The sequence below is a fragment of the Lissotriton helveticus genome, chromosome 11 (genome assembly GCF_964261635.1).
Source record: "Lissotriton helveticus chromosome 11, aLisHel1.1, whole genome shotgun sequence".
Lineage (NCBI taxonomy): Eukaryota > Metazoa > Chordata > Amphibia > Caudata > Salamandridae > Lissotriton > Lissotriton helveticus.
In genome coordinates this window covers 1,093,205,337-1,093,220,697 of record NC_136072.1, presented here as the reverse complement: position 1 = coordinate 1,093,220,697, position 15,361 = coordinate 1,093,205,337, and the positions used below count along the sequence as shown (strand labels likewise).

At 44.3% G+C, this 15,361-nt stretch overlaps 1 protein-coding gene across 1 annotated transcript in view; it reads right to left on the bottom strand.

The window, feature by feature from the left end:
- Positions 1-15,361, bottom strand: part of LOC144790939 (serotransferrin-2-like) — a 293,556-nt gene that overhangs the window by 78,247 nt on the left and 199,948 nt on the right. Inside the window, exon 12 of the mRNA XM_078665568.1 lies at positions 1,057-1,239. Within this exon, the coding sequence (XP_078521694.1) occupies positions 1,057-1,239 (183 nt within the window). The remainder of the gene's footprint in view (positions 1-1,056; positions 1,240-15,361) is intronic.

Genomic DNA, 15,361 nt, shown 5'->3' with positions numbered 1-15,361 from the left:
ATACACCAACGCGTTTCAACCTCAACTGGTATTGTTTGTTTAAAACAACGGGCCATATTATCAAGATCGGCGATAACATAATCGCCGTTTATTGGCGATAATGGGCTTGATAATATGCCCTTGTGAATTCCCATAGAAGCCCAGGTTCACACCAGAACCTGGGCTTCTATGGGAATTCACGAGGGCATATTATCAAGCCCATTATCAACGCTTTAGCGGCAGTTTCCTGCCGCTAAAGCGGCGATAATGTTATCGCCGGTCTGGATAATACGGCCCATAATGCTTTAACTGACATTTTCACCTCACTATTATGTCTCGTTAACATTTGTTTTTTTTCAGTGAATATTATATTTATGGACCTACAAAGATATAGATCACCTCCAGGTTCTTATGCAGGTGAGTTAGATAAATTAGGTCCATGTATCTCTACGTACACATTAACAACTTTATATACATTTTATGGTTTGTCAGTGCTCCTATACACATAGATGTGAATAGGTGTGAACTGAGAGCTATAACCAGCCTTGGAAGATGTATTATTACCAGCCGCATACCACACCACCGAGCGCAGAGAACAAGCCTGACTCTTTCCAATATGTCTTGACTGGGTTTCCCCACAAAAATACATATGTTTATTATTTCTAAGAGGTTAAATTATTTATTTTGCAGTACAATTTCCCAAATATATTGGCTATAAAACCATATATCTTAGAGGAAGTTGTAGCAGAAATTCACGAAAAATCCCAGTACATTTGTGTCTGGCATAATATGCAAGAGCATTAACTCTCTGCCGTGACAAATTCTGTGATGCTCCTCAGGGCTGTTTTTGGGGTTGGGTAGACTGATGATCCCACATCCAGTGCAGCACAGAAAGTCATCACTGTTTCCCAGACTACCAGGTGTCTTTCTTGTATCCTAGTGGTCAGACAAAGCTTGAAAATACATTTTCAGCACCCTTTGCAAAGATGGATTATGCACAGGCGCGCAACACCCATTGGACTCACCAGGCTTCATTACTGTTGCTCACAGACATACTTGATATGGACTCATACTCACCAGAGTTGACGTCACAGTTCATGCTGTCACTCTCCTGGTCCCCCACAGTGTACCTGGAGAGAAGCAGCCACCCGGCCGGGCTGTACAAGTGTCCGTGGCATGACCGCCGGCCCCCAAGATTGTGGATGTTGATATGTTTGGCGCTCTTTTTAGCCACAGCCACTGCATATATAGGGGGTAGCTCTGTGTGGAGAGAATAACCAATCACAGAACGTGATTTATTTAAACATACAGAGGACATTTTAACATTTTCAAATGTTTACGGATTTTTCCAGAAAAAACAGTGGCGTAGCAAGGGGGAAGCGGGGGCGGTCTGTCCTGCGCGGCACGAGTTTTGGGGGCAGTTGATCTCCCCCAGCCGCCCCACCCTGCTGTTTTACAATGTTTCTGCAGGCGGCTAACGCAGGAAACATCGCCACCATCCCCCCTGCTCTTCAGCTCGGCCGCGGGGCAGCAAAGGCCGTGACCGCCACGGGCGGCAAAGTGCCGCTACGCCACTGCGGAAAAAACAAGTTACTTAGCTTCGGTAAGGCTCTTTCTAGTGTATACACTAACTGCAGAAGCCTTTCTTTTTTAATTACACTCCACCACCAGAATGGATCCGGAAATTTTTTAAGCAACTGCTTTTATGTGCCAAAAGGATGCATCATGACCTCTGTGGTAACCTTGCGCCATCCCAAGGAGTAATATGCAGTTAAATAGAGTGTCAATTAGAAAGAGCATTAGCTAAGATAAGTACTTTTTTCTCTGATGGATACATCTGACTCACTGACTGCAGATTCCTCATCTATTGAACAGATACTACAGCAGCGCCTCCTAAAAGGTGGACTTCATTGTCGGGACTGTAATACCTGGTGAAGGTGAAAGACCATCCATATTGCGGCCTGGCAGATCTCAAATGCCCCCTTCGAGGGACATGCAGGCCTGACATCACATTATGACCCCTGTGGGCTTCATTTTGGTTCTTATGACAGACACAATTTAACAATTGGAGTGCATAACTTGTTTACTAGTTTGAGTTGTAAGTTACTTTGTGGAAAATTCACACTTCCCAGATTATTTTTCAAATCAATAATGCTCATTGTAGATTCTCCAATGCATTTTGAGCTGCAGTTCTTCAGCGCAAAATAATGGTATGCCCTTTTGTCTTTAATTCAGTGGAGGAAGCAAACAAAATAACAAACAGTTGGAATGGAATGGAAGGACATTTATAGAGCACATGGCTACCCGGAAGCATCCCAGCGCTAGTTGAAGCAGAAACGAAACCATTATTATCTGGAATGCTCGTATATATTACATGTGAAACCAAATGTTGCCAAGTATAAAGGCTTCCAATGATCATGACTCATCCTGTAAGAAAGATAAGCTCAAAAGAGACTAAATTCCGCAGACTCACTAATTTTAATTATGAATTGTCTATTGTGAGAAGTATGTTCAGAAGTCCACTGACACAGTCATAAGCACCAAAGTGAAGCCCACAGGGGCCTGTAGTATGGTGCCATGTCTGCAAAACCTCACAAAGGGATGGAGTACTGCATTTGGACATTTTTTACATAGTCCAGGCTGATACTGTGAGCCTGCTGGCACTCCACATTATCTCAAATGTGTAGGTAATTACAACACCAACAAAATGCGTGCTGGACTAAACAGAGGATTTCACACACTAAGATGTTAAACACAAGAACAATTCTCACCAACACTGCACTGGTGGCCTTGGCTCTGGTGGCAGAGGCTCCTTCTTAGCCAGAGCTTAGCATGTTTTAATACACATGAAGATGCATCAGGAGAAGGTCTTCTTTCTAGACCTCCTTTTTATCACCAGCAAAGCCAATAAAAATTTGATCATCCATCCTGTGCTCCTTTGTGCCTTTAATGTAGAAATTGAGAGCTGTCAAAGGCTCCAACCTTTGAAACTTCTTCTCTTCAGAGGGGTGAGAGTGAGCAAAGAAGGCACAGAGAGTGATGTACTGTGCCATGTGGAGGGGACACCACCTTTGGCAGAAAGGACGCATTAGTTCACAGAACCAATTTGTCCAGATTGAAGATGGTATATGGAGGTTCTGCTGACAAAGGCTGCAGCTTACAGAGTGCACGGAAGCATTTGCAATGAGGAATGCCATTTTAATAGCAATCTTGATGAGCAGCTGTGTGTACATCAAGAACCCAAGGGCCAAGTTAAAGGGAGCAGGAGGTAACAGGTATGTGAGTCTATTTAAAATAGGATCACAAGCAATTAATGACTGAAATAACAAAGGTTGGTCAGACAAACGTAGAACGTCGGTGAGGGCCAACAAGTATTTGTTAATCGAGCCCACTGCAAAACCTTGCTCAGGTGGTAAAGTGTTCCACATTCTTGGGGCTAGGTTGAAAAAGGAGCTGTTGTAAGTTTTCTTTTTGTTGAACTTTTGTGGTTTCTGCAGTAGTGCTTCTTAAGGAACGGCTACCCCCGGATAGCTCAGGTTTTTGGGCCAAGTGGTCAGGAGTGTTATGGAGTGTTATGGTGAAGGGCCTTGTGCATCATACATCAATCTTCTATTGAATTCTAGCTTCAAACGTGAGCCATTTTAGATGTTTTAGGTTTGGAGTAATGTGGTTGATTAACCTGGAACCTGTTATGAGTCTGGCAGCTGAGTTCATTGTGGTCTTTAACGGTGACAGCTTTACTTTGGGTAGGCCAGCAAGAGGAGCGCTCCCGTAATCTAACTGGGAGAGGACTAGAGATTGTACTGCTAACTGAAAATCCACAGGGAGAAGGAAGGGTTTGATTTTCCTTAGAATGTTAATTTGGTAATTGGCTCCCCTGATAGTTAATGGCTAAAACATGTTGATCATCCAAAATGGTTGAACTATTCCCCTTTCTTTAAAATATACCAAATGGGGAAAACAAATAACGAGGTCCACCGCTAGGTATTTTTAACAGTACTCTGACATTCAAGCCCTCCACTACTGCCACTCCATTGCTACAGTTTGACCCTCATAGGCCTCCAGCCGCCGAACATCAAAAGAGCTCTCCTACTTCTGGAGGGTAGTAGCCCAAGCCGACGACTGGTGTTATCAGCGTGAGTAGCCATGTGATGAAGCATGCCACCTAATTGGTGGGTGAGGACTTCCGACCTTAAATAAATGGAGATTCCTAAATACCTGTCCACTTTTTGACAACATCACTGTTTCGCTATGCTATACACCTGATGGGTACTCTTGGGTGGTATGCATTGAATAGGAGATGCGCCTTGGTATGTCTTCCAACTCTCCGTTGTGTCTATTAATGACGTGAAAGCAGTTCATACTTCATGTAGTCACTACAGGATTTTTTTGTGGCAATTCAATAGCTTGTGGGATGAAAATCTCAAGATGTGCAGAAGTAAGTAGGTGCTATGTGTGAATTGCTGATGTCCTGGCTTGTGAGAGAACAAAAAATTACAAGCTTGGTTTAAATAATATGGCTTAAGTGGAGGCAAATTCACGCCTTAAAGTTGAGTGCCTTCATATCTCCAATAGTAGAATTTAATGTTGATTATAGGGGTAATTTTATGCTTACGGGATGTCAAGTTCATTATCCTCTAGGAGGAAATGAATTTCACATTGATGTGAAGGTTCCATTATGACTTATTGTGCATGCAAGACAATTTTATGATTCATGCGAGTTTATGAATGCTGGCATGAGATTAATCTCATCCTTTTGTGGAAAAGTAAATTTTGCCATGTTCTGTGTCCCTACGCGTCCTCCATCATATGTTATCTATGCATGATTAATATGCATATGTATTCCCTATGTTCGATTAAAGACGCAATTACAGTTGTGTCCACCTCTAGTATGTCAGGTTCCAGTTCTCGTGAATACTACGAATATCAGGCCTATGTAAAGCTACGTTGCCACGTTTCTCGGTGTGCACGTTATTTCATTGTAAAGTTCCCGTTTCTAGGCCTCAAAAGGGCCTGGACACCAGATTCAGCTCCTGTCTCCTGAAGCCTCGCTGAGGAGCGATACAGCCCCCACCTGTATCCTCGACCCTTCACTTACTTCCTGCCTCACAGTGCCCGGCTCAGCCTGGCTCTGCCTCTGAGTCTGCCAAGAGTATGTTATGATTCCAGTTATCAGTTCAGTCCTCCTTCTCTGCATTCCTAAGCTACTGAACCGCATCAATAGTTTCCGTCATTGTCTAGCCTTTACGTCTCCACGTTAGAGAAATACTGCATTTAATGGTCATTTAATATTCTTCATCACGCACTACATGTAGAATAATGCATGCTCTAGTCTTAGAGTCTGTTCGCCTTTACCCCGATAACTTTTGGATTCTATCAACATGTTCTCTAAACATCAGATACTAGATACTGCTTAGGTACATGTCGCCCTGACTCTCCAGACTTCAGTCTCTGCTCCTAGCACAGAGTTCGAAGCCCCCAGCTTCTCCTAGTAACACGTCATTGCCAGTTTGCGCGCACCATTAGGTCAGAGGTCCCGGCTCCTTAGGTAGCCCGCCCCATTTATGACATAGTCTGTTACGTTTGCATCACATGTCTATGTATACGCCTCTGTTACACCTACTTTCACCCTTATCTTTCGCGACTGCTATTGACCACACCCACTGCTCCGCCTATCATATGTATTGTAATGCAACTGTTTTAATATATATACTTGTGTACTGTTATTAAAGTGAGCACGCCGATTCCGACCCTGCCCCCGGCAGCGCTGCCATCCTATTCCTGTGCAGGTTGTCCTGTTCCTGTCCTTTATGCTGTAATAAACCTGCAAACTCCTACTATCTCGAATCTTGACTCTTATTTATTGAGCTATCTGTTATTGCTATGCCTAGACAAAAATAGATCCGGTATTATTTATTTATATACCACATAATGGCGCCCGAACAGGGACTTGCCCTTTCCCCACGCGTCGGTGAAGCCACGCCGACCCCCTGACCCTCTGCAGTCGTGACGGAACTCTTCTGCGCACCGGCAGATATTTCTGCTTCAAGTATCCCTCAGGTCCACGGAGGAGACGGAGGAGGCGGTCCAGCATCCAGACGAGACGGTGGAGGAACGCGGCGAGTCCCGACCAGAGCCCAAGCCGAGAGTCCAAGGTCCGAGGTATCCGGAGGCCCACCCGTAACAGAAGTCCGAAGTTCGTCCGTCCGGCGTCGAAGCAGTCCAGTCCAGTCCGAGGCCTTCCGTTCTTGCTGCCCGGTGAGTACCGTTGCTGGGGTAGTATCTAGACAGGGTCAATCTAATTGACTCTGGTCCGTGGGTTGGTGGTACACAGACCCACAAACGAAGTGTCCACTTCGGTGGATGCGGGTCCTGACGTGTCTCTGTATGAGACCGGTAAGTTTCGTACTGTTTCAGCAGTGCATCTAGTTTCTGTTCTAGTCAGTTCTGTTCTTGAGAAAATTCATGTATTCTGTTTTCCGTATTCCAGGTGGTATTCTGTTCAAACTGTTATTCATAATGTTCTTCATGTATTTTAATGTCGTGGTATGAGTGCGAAGTGATTCTCGTGTTTATTGTGTATTGTATTGTGTCCAGATTATAGTTCAGTCATGCCGCTATTTTCAAAACTGCGTCAGTTAAAATCCAGAAAAGGTCTGCTAGAAGCAGCAGTTGCTGTTCCGCCTAGGGACAGTCCAGGTCATTTTATGTATCAGAAGCATGGCATAAGCGCCATATTGTATCTAGATTTATGGGTAGAGTATACCAAACAGTTAGAGGAAAAGTATAGATGGCCCGTATCGGGCACATGGGATGCCGAGTGCATCATGAGAGTAGAAGAAGCATTATGGAAAAAGAAAGCCAGACAGTCACAGAAAGATGCCATTGAGTTATGGCGCAAAGAATCTCATAAAAGAACTGAAAAAGAAATCAGAAAGTCTGAATTAAGTAGAGAATCCTTGGAACGAGCCCAGGAAAGGGAATTAATCGAGATTGGTGAACGAGTCAAAACCGAACAGACAGACAGACAGAGGAATGCCCTCATTAAGGGTATGTACCCTCTTCTTGCCGAGGGCTTGCTAAAAGCGACCCCAGAGGCATCCAGTAATTTCCCGCCACCACTAGTTCCGACCAAGCTACGTCACAAACCGACCGCAGCTGATATTTTCATTTCGTCCTATTTGGACGACACAGTCCCAGAATACGCAAATCCTGTTCCTACTCCGCCAGTCCCTGTAAATCAGGCACTTCCCGCTCCTCCAGACACCGGAGTACCTGTTACGGTACCCCCGGTCCAGCCCGCCATACAAGTCCAGCCTACATTTCCATTTCCCACTCTGCCAGGACGAAGAGCATCAGTAGACGACTCTAGTTTAGGGGCCGCAGGGGGAGGTCCTCCTCAAACCCCGCCGCCACACAAGCGTTTAACGTTAGCCGAATTACATGCACAAGCGTCACAGCGTACGCCCAGATATCAGTCTGTTGCAGAAATAAGAAAAGCCCTTACCGAATGTGGCTATGATCCAGTCCCAGGCGAGGATAGTATGGTTTTATATTCATTACGCGTGAGAAAAGTGACCGAGTATCTAGTCACCCTACCAGATATGAAAGAAGATCTAGACAGAATATATCGTTTCATCCGTACAGGGAATGATCCAGAAAGTATTAGTGACGTCATGTGCCAAAGAAAAGTTGAAGTCCAGCTCATGATATTAAAGTTTCTGATTAATTGTCTAATAAGGGAACAAGATTATCCGACCAAAGATCGAGCCGAAATGAAAGTCCTGACAAGGTGGAGTGATAATATAGCCGAGGGTAAACACAAGACTATCAGTAGTATAGAGAGTATGTACAAGAAAATCCGTAAAGAAATAATAAAGTTACACGAACAACGTAAAGCAGCACAAGTAAGCGAGAAAGAAAATGACTCTTCTACAGAAGAGGTAGAGGACGAGAATCCCGACAGAATAGCGTATGTAGGAAAATCTAGATTTCCAGATCGCCATTTGCGCCTAGAACACAAGTCAATTTTTCATCATCCAGCACCAGAACAAGGTTCTCTGGAACAAGTATTTCAAGCTACCGATCACATTCTGAAATCACGAATCGGTTATAGCGAGTTAAGTACCATGCATGAACAAGAACTAGTCCGATCAGCAGTCCGATGGACTACCGATTCTACCACTTTTCCAGACGAAATAGTGGCACAAATGTTTCTGAAATTGCCCCCAGCCGAGCAACGACTGGCGGGTATGTATATGATCCAGCACCTCATTACATTGTATGAGGGTCAACATTCTGATCCAGGTCCGTTACACGATGTCCTGAACGAGTTACTCCAGTATAGATGGAAAGGTTTAGGTACCGATTTAATTAGTGTCATTTTAGAACAGCGCCACAAATACAGAACGTTTCTGAACCCGCATTTTGTTCATGCCTCACCCCCAGAAAGTAAACCCTTTTACATAGACAGACAGAATCCGTTACGAGAAGTACATCCAATTAAGACAGACGGTGGTGAAATGCAACGAGTGTTTGTTTACACCCCTATCACAAAGATGGAACTCTTAGAGATGAAAAAGTTAATTCCGTGTCATGATAAAGATCCAGCAGGGTTCCACCGAGAATTAAAGGACATGCTCCGTATGGGAGAATACACGTATCCAGATATTATTAAAATGTTAAAAGTCCTGTTGCCCGCAGGGGTATATGAGAAACTCAAAGAAAAAGAATGGGAGGTGGGAGAGAAAAAGATCGAATGGGCAGTCCTAGAAGCTGAAGACAAGGCACGAGTACCAGGTACCGGTCTTGGAGATAAATGTAAAGAATTACCTGAACTGTTAATACAAGTTTTGCCCAGGTTATTGACAACTAGAAAAGAAGACTGGGATGCAATCTCAGCATGTAAACAGAAACAAGACGAAGATATTAGTGATTACTATTCCAGATTTGAGAAATGTTTTACCATAAACAGTGGCCTCAAGACAAGTAGCGAGTCGTACCCTCATCTTTTTGTTACTAAACTAGTCGAGAATTCAAGTCCACAAATTAAAAACCGAGTTTTGAAAGTCGAAAGTACCTGGCAAGCTAATACCCCGTCCCAGATGTTACAGATGCTTCAATATCACCAGAATAGAATCAGAGAAGAGCAAGAACATGAGAGAAAACGTATGAAAGACACGAAAATGAAAGTACTAGTTGCACAATCTGTTCCTCAAGACAGTCAGAAGAGGGGTACAAATCAAGCCAGTCATCCTGCAGCTCCCGTTAAAGGAAACTGCAATTATTGTAAACAGCCAGGTCATTTTATAAACGAGTGTGCAGTTCTGAAACACAACATAGCTACCGGTAAGACTAAAGAAAGACCACGTCCGCCTAGACAAGAGCAAGTTTCACAGACTCCGCAGTCACAGAATGCACCACAGACAGTTACAGCTCCGCAGCCTATCGCTGCAACACAGCATGTTACACAGCAGATGTACCAGTATGCACAGTCTGAGTATCCAGAGTATCAGCCATATTCATGAAACAGCCTAGAGAGGGAGGTAGGCTTGCCTCTCATCGAGATACCTGTAGATCAAGAAGGTCCCTATGTTCACAGTCAAGTACTAGGGAAAGACAGAAAGTTTTTGATTGATACAGGGGCAAGTAGGACCACCATCAGTCACGCCGAAGTTCCAGGGGCTCCGCTCTCAGGCTCTAGAAATGTTTCCCTTGGATTTTCAGGAAAACCTATTGTAAATGAAATATCAAAGCCAGTTACTCTAGAAGTAGGTCCATTGTCCCGCACTACTGATCTGTTACTTACTAAGTCATGTCCAGAAAATCTGTTAGGCATTAAAACACTGAAAGAGTTAGGTGCAGTTATATGCTGTTCCCCAGAGGGAATACGATTGTTCCTACGTGACTTCAAGGGTCACTATGTATTACGAGATTTTGATCCCAGATTGTCTAATGTTCCGCAGCATCTATGGGCGCAAGGTCCAACTGATGTTGGTTTTATGCAAATCACACCCCATCGTGTGACTCTCAAGCCAGGTGTAGTGTTACCACGAATCAGACAGTACAGATTGCCACCTGAGGCTGTAGCAGCCTTATCCAAAATTATTGACGAGCTCATGGCTCAAGGAGTAGTTGTAGAAACTGGCTCCAATGTATGTAATTCTCCGATCATTCCAGTCATGAAACGTACTGATCCAAATGCACCCCCAGTATATCGATTAGTGATTGATCTCCGAGAACTTAATAAATGTATTATTCCCCAGTATCCAGTTGTCCCAGATATCTCTTCCCTATTGACAGCCATTGATTCCGAAGCCTCATTTTTTACAGTCATAGATCTCAAGAACGCATTTTTCAGTGTCCCCATTCATCCAGACAGCCAGTTCCTTTTCGGATTTTGTTTAAATGGAAGGAGCTATATGTTCACACGCGCTCCTCAAGGTTTCACAGAAAGTCCTAGTATTTACAGTCAAGCACTCAAGAGACAACTGGACAACATTCACATGCCAACTGACACTGCCCTGCTCCAGTATGTCGATGATCTACTGATCACAGCCCGTTCTGAATGTGCTTGCGAGCGAGCATCACTTACAGTCTTGTATTTCCTTGCCGAGATGGGACACAAGGTGTCCCCTTCTAAGCTTCAATTCTGTGTCCAGCAAGTGGTCTACTTAGGACACTTACTGTCCAAGAGGGGTAGGCAGTTGACACCCGACCGTATCCAGTTAATAGCGAGTCTTCCTCAGCCCAAGACCCAGAAGGAGGTACGTGCTTTTATTGGCCTTACTTCTTATTGCAGACAATGGATTCCTCAGTATGCATTTCTAGCCAAGCCACTGATACAGTTAACGACACAGGAGGCAGCCGTATCGACTGTTCTCCCTTGGACATCTGAACATACACTCAGTTTCAATGAGTTAAAGAAAGCCCTATGTCAAGCTCCAGTTCTAGCAACACCGAACTACAGTAAGCCTTTTACACTTTTCGTCACAGAACGCGAAGGTACAGCATTATCTGTCCTCACACAAGATCAAGCAGGACAATACAAGCCCTGTGCTTATTTTTCGAGCACATTAGATCCTGTAGCCCAGGCTCTGCCTGCGTGCCTCAAGTCAGTTGCAGCCACAGCACTAGCTATCAGACAAAGTGATTCCATAGTATTAGGACACTCCTTGACAGTACAAGTTCCACACTCCGTGGAAGTTCTTTTAAACCGAACACAAACTCAGCACTTGACAATTGCACGTTTAACAGGTTATGAATTGACACTGTTCCAGCCACACATAGAAATCAGACGCTGCAACGTTTTAAATCCTGCTACATTGTTACCATCAGTTACTTCGAATTCTGCCACACACGACTGTGTGGAAGTAGTTAACATTATGACCAAGCCAAGACAAGATCTGACAGATATTCCATTACCAGATCCCGACCTGACACTTTATGTGGATGGTTCATGTATGAGAACAAGTACAGGAGAACTAGTAGCCGCGTATGCAGTGACTACTGACACCGAAGTTATTGAGACACACCGTATTGACACCCTGTCTGCTCAAGCAGCAGAGCTAGTTGCTCTGACACAAGCCTGCATACACGCCAAGAACCTGAAAGTTAATGTTTACACAGATTCACGTTACGCATTTGGAGTCGTACACGACTTCGGAGTGCTCTGGCAAGAGAGAGGTTTCATGACTTCTCATGGAACCAAGATTCAGCATGGTCTCCTTATTCAAGCTCTGTTAGATGCCATACATTTACCGACATCCATTGCTATCATGAAGTGCAAAGCACATACGAAAGTTACTGACATTATTTCCCAGGGTAATGATCTAGCAGATCGCACAGCCAAGCTTACAGCTCAGACACCAGACATTCCAGTAAATAAGACACCGACATACACTCCAGATCCAACTACATGTATGACAGTTAAGGACCCTACTCAAGATGTCATAGATATCCAGTTACATGCTACTCCCGATGAAATCAAGAAATGGTCCGAACAAGGAGGGGTCCAGACAGATCAAGGATGGTTAACAAAGGGTAGAGCCACATGGTTTCTCCCCGACTCTATGGTTCAAGTCATTATTAATACCGTACATAGTCCAGCACATTTAGGAGAAAAAGCTATGTTAGACAGTATCCAGAATATTTGGTTCAACAAGCATTTACGAGCTGCAGCCAAGCAGAAGGTCCGTACTTGTATGATATGTTGCCAGTTTAATCCAGGTAAAAGTGTCCCGGTGGAACAAGGTGGATTCCAGCCCCCTGACCACCCTTTTGAAGTCCTCCAAATGGATTACATTCAGATGGAGCGATGTCGAGGTTTCAAGTATGTCCTTGTAGTTGTATGCGCTTTGTCCAGGTGGACGGAGGCATATCCAGTCCCAGATTACACAGCCGCGACCACTGCCAAGCAGTTGGTTCGTGAGTTCTTCCCCCGTTACGGACTCCCTAGGGTCGTATATTCTGACAACGGCCAGCCATTCTCATCTGAACTCATGAAACACGTGTCCCTTCTGTTAGGGTACCAGTGGAAGTTCCATTATGTACGCCATCCTGAAGCAGCCGGTCTCGTAGAGAGACATAACCAGACTTTGAAAATCCGTATTGCAAAAGTTTGTCAAGAGAAAGGTGTAGACTGGCTAGTAGCTCTGCCAGTTGCTCTGTTCTATATGCGCATGGTCGCACATTCCAGATCAGGTCTGTCCCCGTACGAGGTCGTATTCGGCCGCCCCCCTAACATGTGGGGTACACCTAGACCCCGAAGTATTACCGATGTTTCAAGTAATATGCTGACAGATTACCTAGCTTCCTTGATGTCTGCCCTCAACTCTTGTCGTTCACAGGTTGCTGCCGCATTTCCAGACAATACCGAGGTGGCACCGCATGAAATCGTTCCCGGATCCATGGTCCTTGTGCGAAATTTCGACCGTTCAAGTCCACTGGAGCCTCGCTGGAAGGAGCCCCGACAGGTCCTCCTGGCCACCCGTACAGCCGTGAAGTTGGAGGGACGCAAAGGCTGGGTGCATCTTTCGCATATTAAGAAATTTTATGGATTGAAGCCAGTCTCAAAGAACATTTCCCAGGATTCAAAGGACTGCCAAAGTACTATTCTTAAGGACTGTCCCGCAAAAGACAATGATACTGCACCCTCCCTGTTAGAGAAAACTCCGCAACAGGAGTATAAACTCAAGTTAAGGTCTAGTAAAATAAGTCAGCCAGTTTGATTGTCTAAGTCCTCCCCTAGGTGAAACGGTTAGACCGGTTTCTGACATGTATAAAATAGACCCCCATAGTGAGAGAGTTAGTCAAAACTCAATCCGATGTATCGTTTTTCTATGTTTCGTTTTATTTTTCAGCATTATGACTTCCTGCACCAGTTATGCATTTTACCTGTATTTTCCAGTTTCTCATGTAAATAAGTCTTCTAATGCTACAATAGAGCACACGTTTAGTGATCTGCCTCCTCATGAACTCTCTTACCGCCTCGCTATGCGTAATAATTCTTTCATCCGCATGTTACATTATTCACACCAGACCAGCAATGCCACTAATTGTTGGGTGTGTGGTCGACTCCCCCCTTTCCAGACCCCGAAGGGAGTTCTGCCACTCTTTCCTTATCCATTTTCACATAATGGTTCGTGTGGAGCATGGTCCACGTTAACGTCATCCTCAACAGATATGTCTTTTCTTAACAGTACATGTTTTCCAGACAAGCAAGGTCTTCCCCACAGAACAGGGTTAGATCTAGAAAACGAAGTTTACAATTTAGGTAATTATTCTTCGAATTTCATGGTCCTGAATGTTCAGTCTGATTCCACTCCAGACTTACCTGCTATTTCAGTACTACCAGTCAAAGGCGAATTATGTGTTAGAAATAATGGTTCCGTACATGTAGGACATAGCGATTGTACTACTATTGTCAAATATAGTGACAGTGGGAAATCTATTTTCAAAGCTTCACGTCATTCTTATTTTATTTGTGGTCAAACTGCATATGTTCGTCTGCCCCTCGATTGGGAGGGAACCTGTTACATTGCCTTCCTACTGCCACCTGTTTTCCTAGCCCCATCTGATTATCATAGAAACACACATCTAGTACACATTAGACATAGAAGGGAGTCCCCCATTGTCGATTATACTGAAACTGCTCTAGAACAGTATACAGATTTCAATAGAGGTTTCTTCTTCTTTATAGGACCTATCCAGAATAGTAAGCTAATTCGTAGATTAACCAGAACCCTTGAAGTAGTAGTCAATGAGACTGCCTCTGCTCTAGGTAACTTAACTGAAGAGCAATCTGCTATGAGATTTGTCGTTTTACAGAATCGTCTCGTCCTTGACGTCATATTGGCCGATAGGGGCGGGGCCTGTAGAGTCATCGGATCTAGTTGCTGCATTTTCATTCCAAATAACGCGCCGTCTGTTTATTCAGCTATAACCAGACTCCATAAAATTGCCCATCTGTTACACCAAGATCCAGGCACCTGGACATGGTCCGGTTGGTTCTGGAATATAATTTCCGCCTGGGGATGGAAAGTCTTGTCCTTTCTAGGTATTGCAGTAGCGATCATATTCAGCTGCTGCCTCTGTATACAATGTGGCCCTGCGATTTGCGGCATTTGTGCTACCTCTTGTATTCCTAGTCCCAAGCCCCGTTCTAAAACCCGTTCCCAGAAAATTCGAGACGAGCAAATGATACTGTATGAAATGATAGATGGTATCATGAATATTGATGTTTCCTGATGGAAACGTAGTGACAAGGAGGGAATGTGGAAAAGTAAATTTTGCCATGTTCTGTGTCCCTACGCGTCCTCCATCATATGTTATCTATGCATGATTAATATGCATATGTATTCCCTATGTTCGATTAAAGACGCAATTACAGTTGTGTCCACCTCTAGTATGTCAGGTTCCAGTTCTCGTGAATACTACGAATATCAGGCCTATGTAAAGCTACGTTGCCACGTTTCTCGGTGTGCACGTTATTTCATTGTAAAGTTCCCGTTTCTAGGCCTCAAAAGGGCCTGGACACCAGATTCAGCTCCTGTCTCCTGAAGCCTCGCTGAGGAGCGATACAGCCCCCACCTGTATCCTCGACCCTTCACTTACTTCCTGCCTCACAGTGCCCGGCTCAGCCTGGCTCTGCCTCTGAGTCTGCCAAGAGTATGTTATGATTCCAGTTATCAGTTCAGTCCTCCTTCTCTGCATTCCTAAGCTACTGAACCGCATCAATAGTTTCCGTCATTGTCTAGCCTTTACGTCTCCACGTTAGAGAAATACTGCATTTAATGGTCATTTAATATTCTTCATCACGCACTACATGTAGAATAATGCATGCTCTAGTCTTAGAGTCTGTTCGCCTTTACCCCGATAACTT